The following is a 9,704-nucleotide window of genomic DNA, read 5'->3' as shown; positions in this document are numbered from 1 at the left end:
TTATAGGCATAATTGTTTATAAATTATATTTGATACAAAATATGTCTCATCTGGTTATCAGATCGGTGAAGGTCGATCTCCCACAGGCTCTTAGACTACTAGATATCCAGCAGAAAACAAGAAAATTGCCTTAAATTTATTTGAAAATTTTAGGAAATGTTTTTTTAAATTAGTATTAAAAGACTGTGACGATTTTTTTAAACGAATTTTGAGAAACAGCACCAAGAGAAATATAACAAAAAAAATTGAGTCAAAACATGAAAGTAGGCCACGAAATCTGACATACAAGAGACAGTAGGTTTAAGAGGAAGTAGAGCAGCAAACAGAGGAAGCTGATGAAGTTGAGCAGCATATTGAAGAAGCAGGAAATGAAGGAACAGAAATGGGAGATTTTGGGGACAATGAGATGTCGGAAACAGAGGCTGAAGAGGATGCCGCAGAAAAGTGTTTTAATGTTTTTTAAATTTTACTTACCAATTTTTATTTATCTTTTTTATTATTTTAAATAGGGAGATACATTTTAAACATCGAACTGCAGGGAAAGAACAACACAAAATAATGTTTACGAAGTATGAAGTAATGGTACAAAAACACAAGATTTTTGAATTGCAGGTATTCAAATACATATTAGCTTATATTTAACTTCATTCAAATGATATAAAGATACATCCTCTTCCTCACATCAGACTGATGACTCATACCTTGAAGAAGAGCTATATCAATTTGAAGAACAAAACAATCAAGATTCTACAAATTTTCCCGACACGCTTCAGAAATCAGACAAGCCCTAACACCCGAATCGATATCTTTGAATTTTAGTAATAATAGCGAGTTGTCCTATATCCGCCATACTCAAAGTGTGTACCGCGGAACCCTAGGGTTCCGCGAAACCCCCCTAGGGGTTCCGCAAGAATTTAGAACTCAGTCGTCACCCAGCACAGTAAAGTAATTTCATTCTAGCTTGAAACAGTGCATTTTACGAGGAGAGTTTAACATCACGCCGCTCTTCAATAAAACTTTATGGCAAACCTATTGCAAGTTCTTTACTTACACCGATCCCTGTACAAAATACGAGAGTCAGAAGATTGAAAAAATATATCTCTACAGTAGCCCAAATATTTATTCAGGACGGCACGCGCCTAGATAAAAAGAATAAACTTAATACTTACGTTTAAGGTGATTTATTTATGCTTTATGTCTCACCGATGAGATCCGCAAGCCGCTTTAGCCTTTGTCTTGATGAAAACCGACCGCCGATATCTACTGGTGAGCGCGCAGTCACTTTGATAAAAGCCGCCGCTGAGATTAGACGCTATAGATGTAAACAAGCGACTTTCGGCTATATAACTTCAAAAAAAGTGGAGATTGTATTTTTTGTATTTCTATTTTTATTTCGGCTTTTTATTTATGAAAGGCGCCGACATTTTTAAGAATGTTCGAAATCGAGGCTAGGACTATAAAAGCGACGACCGCGCTTCGACACTTGAATCAGTCGACGATTAGCGTTCGGAGCGATAAGTACCTATTTGCTAGAAACGAAGTTTTTTTTGTTCTACTGCTGTATTCTGATTGTATCAGTTTTGTACATATCTTCTTGGGACTAAATAAAAGGTACCACTAGCATCCCATGAGCCGATCACACGTTTTTATTGCTCTCACTACCGACCGGCCAGATTATAATAACAGTACAGCTTTTAAGGCTATTACACGTGACTAGACAATAATATTGAAAATTTATTGCTAAAATACGAGTTGTTAGTTGCTTTCGATTAGCTATGTGTGATAAAGGATTTATTAAGGCAAAGTCTGATAATATTCCTGATGTTGATATATTTATGATCACCGATTTTTTGAAAAATGACGTTCGGTTTAATTCTGCTGAAGTTCGAGGTGCCAAGGCATCAAGGTAAGTCTGTTGAAAAATAATATAATAAATGAAAATATTTAAGTATCTATTCTCCATTACATTAAATATAATTATTTATTTTATAAATTGTAGAGCGTCGCGTGAGAGATACGGCGACAAAGCTATAGGTTATGTTCACTAAGTCGTAAAAATAATAGAGTGAGATCCCAGAGCAATCAGACACAACTTATTTTCAAATGGATAAAGCCTTAGGTTCTCAGTAGTAGTCGGAGAGCTGGTCGCCACTTCGACTAAGGTACTTTTACAAGGCTGAAACTGTTTCTATATGTTATTTAATATAGTTAAAGTAGAAAAATCAACTTCTGGCAGGGTTAGCGCGGTTGCAACGATATCCACTGTTTTTTGCATATTGCAAATTTTTTTATTTAAAAAAATGTATCTTCATAAATCTGGCTTTCGAGTATTTTTTTAATTAGACAATTTTGAATATAAAAAAAATTGCCAGATGATTTGCTCGGTTGCAAGTATCTGTAAAATGGACCGAAAGTTGCTAAGACGGGTAGTACAGTATTTTCATCACAAACGTCTACCGACCCTGTCGACCCTTCAGCTAAAGAATTTTTACCTGAATATAAGGTTGACATACAGGTAATACATTCTTAGGTAGGGGAGTAGAACATTTTAAGACAAATTTCTGTTAAGTTTGTCAGTTGCAACGCTGCTTATTTCGGAGCAAGTTAACTTACATAGACTACTTGTTTTCATTATGGAAGCGCAAGAAATGATCTGTGTGTTTTGTAAGGAAAAAACTGATAATAAATTGATTAAATTTAAACCTTTTATTAAAAAATATGTCAATTATGATGCATCCAATTTACCACCCTGTGAATCAGAATTAAAGCAGCAACTTTTACGGACTCAATATACAGTCGAACTCCAATAATTCGAACTGCAAGGGACCGTAGCAAAAGTTCGAATTATCGAGGTGTTCGAATTATCGGAGTTGTGCACATTTACATACATATATGTATGCATTTCGATGCATCTTTCCATTTTATAAATAAATAAATAAATAAATATGTTATGGGTATATAACATGTTTATTTATTTATTTATTTATTTAAAATAATAATTTGTATACGTTTGAAGAATTTTTGGTGCTAAAAAGGACCGATTATTTATCTTAAAATAAAAAAAAATACATATATTTATTTTTTTGTAAAGAAATCAGCTATGCTAGATTGCTTCATGCTGACGATTTTTTCCTTTGAAGCAAATCGAGTGATTTTGCTGATCGCTGCGAAAATATCTTCATCAACGTCTTGTCGCGACTCTGCAAATTCCCTCAATTTTGCCAAAAATTCCAGCGCTTCATTGGAAGTTGGAGCTACTGAGGATGAAAGCTGCTCTTGATTTTCTTCTTCGTCGTCTGATAACTCCACAGCCGTAGATCCTTGGACCTCGTTCAAAATTTCAAAATCAGGTAGTTCGCCGCAAATGGCTACATTTTGGTCGATGTTGATGAAATCTTGGTCCAGCTTTGCCTCTTCCAGGATGCTTTCCTCGAACTTGATTGAAGTTTCTTCGCCACGGATGAATCCTGCCTTCCTAAATCCATTTTTGATCGTCGTTGCGCTTACTTGTCGCCAGGCATCTGCACACATCCTCAAGGCTTGCAGAATGTTGACCTTTACTTGGTTTTTGCTGAGTGTAACTTGCTCGTCCAACACCTCGCGCACTAGAATTGACCTGTAGTGAATCTTGAAAGAGTTGATGATTCCTTGATCCATCGGTTGAAGAACGGACGTCATGTTTGGCGGGAAAAACACCACTTCGATGTTTTCTAAATCCGGAATGGAATTGTGGGCACTGCAGTTATCCACGAACATCAGTACTTTTCTCTTCTCTCTGTAGAATTTCTTGTCCAACTTAAGGAGCCAATTTTCAAAAATATCTTGAGTCATCCAAGCTTTCTTGTTAGCTTGATACTCGCATGGCTTCGTTTTGACGTTTTTGAAACAACGTGGATTAGCAGATTTTCCAATAACAAGCAGCGGAAGCTTTTCACTGCCGTCCACGTTGGCTCCTACAAGAACAGTTACGCGCAGTTTACTCAACTTCCCACTGCTGCAATCTTCTCCCTTGAAGGCGAAAGTCTTGTTTGGCGTGCACTCGTAGAAAAGAGCAGTCTCGTCAACGTTGAAAATGTTCCTAGGCTCCACTTCTTTGATTTTTTCTTGCAGCGTCGTTTGCATCCACTCTTCCGCTTTTGACATATCGACGTCCGCCTTCTCGCCGCAGACAGCCTTCATCACGATGTCATTGCGATCCTTAAAATTGCGCAGCCAACCATTGCTAGCTTTGAAGTTGTGACAATTCAAACTGCTAGCAAATTGTTGAGCTTTTGCCCACTCACTGGAACTTTCTTATCACGAGCTTGCTTGAACCATTTCTTGACACATCCTTCCACGCCTTCATTTTCTGGTCCTCTGCACCTCTTTCTACTTTGAGATGATTGAGAAGTCACTGATAATCTTCTCTTTATTCTTCAGAAAAGTCGAAAGAGTATTGCGAGGAATCTGGAACTCTTCGGCTATCTTCGACTTCTTCTTCACGCCCTTTTCAACTTCTCTTATGACACCAACTTTTTCTGCTAAAGTCAGAGTTTTGTACATTCTTTTAGCAGAATCACACATCATGAAATAAACGTAAACGGCAACACGAAGCAAAACTTTTAGAAACTGGCTCCGAAACGCACTCAATGGAAAACCAATTGAAAATGTCGGCTCTGACAGTTTTAACTTTGCTTTATAAGAGGGTGGTGGTAGCCATCAGCGGCGCGAGAGCATATCTTCTCACCATCTAAATACGCACCTTCTTAAAAGTCGTCAGGTATCAATAAAACTCTGGCGCCCTTCTTTCAGTCACCACGTTTGCTCTTTACTCTACTTTGTCTCTCTCCAATTCGCTCCCTCTCTCTTTCTCTACAGTTTGAAGGTGCAATTAAATCCGTCCCGTGAACTCGTCGTTTTTAATTGCACCTTCAAACTGTACCATCAATAATAAAATCGTCGCCCCGGTTTTTGGGGAAAACCCAGCAGCTCTTATTCTCTTTTCAGTCGTTTCATACATTCGTCCTCTAATTGCAGTTCGAACTAGAAAACTATTTAGGAATGCTTTCTTAGCTCTACCAGTAATAAAATCGTCGCGCCGGTTTTTGGGAAAAACCAGCCGCCGTCTGCAGTTCACCCATATTTCACACTTACAAAATATCGTCGTCTTACCTAGAATCTGAAGATTCGAATTTTTCAATTTTTTTCAACACTAACAGTTCGAATTTTTTAATACATATGTACATACATAATTTATACAAGAAAAATTCGAATTTTTCAATTATTCGAACATCAAAAATTCGAACTTTTCAATTATTTAAACGCCAAAAATTCGAATTTTTCGGTAATTTTAACACAGAAAATACGAATTTTTTTGATAATTCGAACTTCAAAAGTTCGAATTATCGAGGTTTTTTTACATGTGTTAGTATAGGAATGTCAAGGGACCGACGCAAAAGTTCGAATTAACGAGGAATTCGAATTATCGGTGTTCGAATTATCGGAGTTCGACTGTATATCAAGTATATGGCGCAATGCCCATCTGAAATGTCCTACAACATTGAACCAGACGATTATGGATGGCTAATAGAGGAAGAAAAGTATACTTTTCAATGGCAAGATGGAAATATTGTACCATCATCTATATATGACGTTTTGTTAAAATCCAATGAATTAGACAATACTACTTCAGGTGAGGAATTTTTAAATTGAATTAATTGAATTAATTGTATGAACATTTATGTGTAATATCACGTATTTATAATAATTTCTTTTCCAGAGAGCGAAGAAAATGTAGAGGACGACGATGTAATTTCGAGAGACGAGATTATTCCTGACGAAGAGGGAGATGAATAATTAGTTATTGGAAAAAAAATTTTTCTTAAGTATTGTAATTAAAGTATTAAGCTTTTGTAATTAAAGAAAAATATATATGAAATTACCTGTATCATGATATTTTATTATAAATACCTAACTTCACAAAATAGTTTACAAGATATTTTCTTTAGGAATTAGATTTGGAAGATCGTACCAGCCGTCTTAGCAACTTTCGGTCCATTTTACAGACACTTGCAACCGAGCAAATCATCTGGCAATTTTTTTTATATTCAAAATTGTCTAATTAAAAAAATACTCGAAAGCCAGATTTGTGAAGATACATTTTTTTAAATAAAAAATTTGCAATATGCAAAAAACAGTGGATATCGTTGCAACCGCGCTAACCCTGCCAGAAGTTGATTTTTCTACTTTAACTATATTAAATAACATATAGAAACAGTTCGAAGTGGCGACCAGCTCTTAGACTATAGTGTCTCATGTACTTAGAATACCTGTGTGTTTATGGAGTTCGCAGAGTGATCCCTGGGCAGGTACCGGGTGAGAAAGGTAACTAAAAATTAGAGTTATTTAACTTAAATTCTAATGGCTGATATTTATATATACTTTGTAGAATATTATACTGAACTAGTATTATGAAGTGTTAGACACTTTTCATGGATTAGAACTTTTGTCAGACGCTTTAAAGCTCCACAAAAAAATAAAAGAACTTTACTTATTTTCAAATGTCTGACTTTTACCTATGTTATTAAGATAATTACTAAAAAGTTATATTTCATCTGTCAGACAAGTTTGAGTGAACAAACATCCCTTAAATGAAAAAATTATTTAACTGGCAGTGCGAGCGCGAGAGCACTATACATGCATTTAAGAGCGAGTGAGAGGTTCATAGCAACTCGGTTCCCCTTCTTAAGCTTACCATCTGCTCCACTCTACTGCGTGTGTGTATGTGCCTGTGGCGCACAACTTAGATTATACAGTGCAGTTTGGATCTGTAAGAGCACATGTTTTTGTTGTTTATATTGTGTAATTTGTTACTGATATTAAGTTATTTGTGATAATGAAAACCATGGAAGAAGATAAATTTATGTGTATATTTAGCAAACAATCTCATGACAAATTAATATTATTTACAAATGAAACATTTACAAAATGTAAACAAGTTTTAAACCTAAAATTTAAAGACTTAAATTACCGGAGGATTTGTATGACAATGGTTACCATCGAGAGTGCCATAAAAATTTCACTGCTTTACCAAAGAAATATTATTCTGCCACTCCAGAATATTCAAAAAGTGCTAAAAAAAATTTATTAAGTGATTCTGAAATAACATCATCAGCACCGTCATCAAGTAACCTTAGTATTATTAATGATCCATGTGTACAATCTAACTCAAGTCAAACAAATAATTCTATAGCTTTAGATTCAGATGTAGTATCAAACTCAAGCCCAGCTAATACTATGTCTGAACCTAATGTAATACCTGAGCCAAGTGTTGAACCTAGTGATGAATCTGAATCAGTTGAGCCAGCGACACATATTTCTGAGGAACTTTGTGTGACTTCCGAATGTGATAATAATTACTTTACTCCTAATAATTCATTTGAACGTGATATGACAACTGACGAAACCCAGGCATGTATATATTGTGATCAAAAGAAAAAAAGACATAAATTAAAACTACTACGGTTGCATTCATGCGATAAAAACCAATTTTTAATGCGATTACATGAACAAGAAGAAGACTTGGCAGAATTAATTGAGAAAGTAGAAGATATAACGGATCCAACAATATATTATCACAACAATTGCCAATTAGATTATACTTATAAAATATCGTCGACGAAGAATACAGTAAAAACATCTTGGCATGAGCTTCGCAAACACCATCAAGTTGTTTTTGATGAAATTTGTAATTTTATACAACAAAATATCGTTGAGAAAGGTCGATGTTACTTTCTGACTTATCTTCACAGACAATACATGGAATTATTCAACGAGGAAGTTGGAGATTCTCAGGAAGTTATGGGGAATTACACTTCTTCTAACTTAGAAGGTAAAATAAAAAAAGGATGCTGAGATGAGATAAAGTTTTTTGTGCATCATAATAAAAAGCTACTTGCTCCGAAACATGTTTCTGTCATTGATGAGGCGTTGTTGAATGATTTGAAGGATCAGGATATTCTCAATAAAGCTGCTTTGATATTGAGGAAATCAGTACTACAAATCGAAAAAAAGAAATTGCCAAATCATTTATCTGTTCAAGATCTTGAAAACGGTGAAGTGTCAGTGCCGGAAGACTTATCCCAATTTTATTTTACTCTTATTGGAGGTAATAACACTAAAAGAAAAAATAATTTTAAGTGTGTTCGAGTAGTTAAATCTTTGAGCCAGAATGCTGTGTATTCTATCTTAAATGGTAAATATAAAACGTCAAAGCATATTAAGCTTGGAATGGCTTTAAAAAGCTTGACAAGTAGCCGTAATATCATCGACATCATCCACAGATATGGCCATTGCATCAGTTATCCAGGAGTAGAAGAGTTGGAAACTGAAGCAACTTATCACTCCATGCAAAAATCTACTATATGTCCTGAAGCAATTATAACAAATCCAAATTTATGCACTGGAATTGCGTTTCATAATTATGATCGGTTTGTGGAAACTAAAGATGGGAAAGACACGCTACATGACACTGTTGGTATAATTTACCAAAACGTGGATCCAAATGTTACACAAGAATCAGACACTCCAAATTTGTCTCCTTCCACCAGCGAAGAACCTGGAACGTCGGGGAAAAGACGACGACGGAGAACAATGGAGGTTACTGAGGTAGAAGGAAGACCATACATGAAAAAACCTAAGATGACTGATACTTTAGAGATTTCTATTCATGAAGCTGAAGAAACATTACCTGAAAATTTACAATTATATAAAAACATTGATACAATATGGATGTTAAGTCATGCTTATCATTTACCAAATCTTCCGATGTGGGTTGGATACAATTGTTTAATCAGTAACAATGAAAACAATCCAAAGCAAGTTGTTTGTTATCTAACTCCAATCAATTTATCGCCCACAAACACATCGGTTGTTTTAGAAACAATGGAGCAAAGTTTAAAAATTTGCAATGAAGTAAAACAAGCTAGTATTCAAGTTACCTATGATCTTGCAATAGCAAAAGTAGCTTTACAAATTCAAGCTACTGAAGCACCCAAATTTGATAACTTATTTATTCACTTACGACCGTTTCACATCATGATGGCATACTTCAAAGCTGTAGGAAAATTTATAACTGATTGCGGCTTGTCCAACGTTATGGTCCAAAGCAGTTTGTTAGCTTCAGGCTCAGTTGCTGGATTTCTGGATGGAAAACACTTTAATCGGTGCAAGAGGCTTCATCCGTTGGTGTCAGTAGGTTTAGAGATTTTACATTTTAAGTCCTTTTTAGCTTTTAATAATATTGAAGTGTCGAATGAAATTATTGAAGAACTTGTACGTTTGCAAAATACTTCAACATCAACTGTCAAATGACGAGTTGAAAGTACTATTAAATAATTATTGTATTTACAAACAACAAACTTTAAACGGCGAGCATGGAAAAACAGCGCAGTTTTATTTAATATATGTTAACTTAATCAACTATTACTTAATTCTGTCCAGAAGTATTCGTGTTGGAGATTTTGAGTTATTCAAGTACGTATTACCGAAGATCACGAATTTATTTTTTATTTTTAATCAACCTAACTATGCTCGTTGGACTGTTAGATATCATTCTAATTTATTAAACGTTGCAAATACTCATTTCATTTCATGAAGGTTTTTTTGGCATTCGAAGAACCAATAAGTCTTTTTCAAAGCAACCGATTGATCTTGTTCTTGAACAA

General features: G+C 35.1%; 1 protein-coding gene across 1 annotated transcript; it reads right to left on the bottom strand.

Moving 5' to 3' along the window:
• Positions 1-2,292: 2,292 nt before the first annotated feature.
• Positions 2,293-4,179, bottom strand: LOC130895774 (tigger transposable element-derived protein 6-like). The gene is made up of 2 exons (XM_057803320.1): positions 3,159-4,179; positions 2,293-2,492 (listed from the first exon to the last, which is right to left on the bottom strand). Exons 1-2 carry the CDS (start codon positions 4,177-4,179, stop codon positions 2,293-2,295), a joined length of 1,221 nt encoding a protein of 406 aa, XP_057659303.1.
• Positions 4,180-9,704: the final 5,525 nt, after the last annotated feature.

Source organism: Diorhabda carinulata, chromosome 6, assembly GCF_026250575.1.
Source record: "Diorhabda carinulata isolate Delta chromosome 6, icDioCari1.1, whole genome shotgun sequence".
Lineage (NCBI taxonomy): Eukaryota > Metazoa > Arthropoda > Insecta > Coleoptera > Chrysomelidae > Diorhabda > Diorhabda carinulata.
This window is presented reverse-complemented; position numbering and strand designations above follow the sequence as displayed.

Excerpts from the sequence above, each read along its gene's own strand:
- LOC130895774 (XM_057803320.1), bottom strand. The coding sequence starts at position 4,179 with ATGAAGGCTGTCTGCGGCGAGAAGGCGGACGTCGATATGTCAAAAGCG. Across the intron at positions 2,493-3,158 it reads AGATATTTTCGCAGCGATCA|GTAAAAATTCTTTAGCTGAA; the intron begins GCAAAATCACTC and ends CCTTATATTCAG.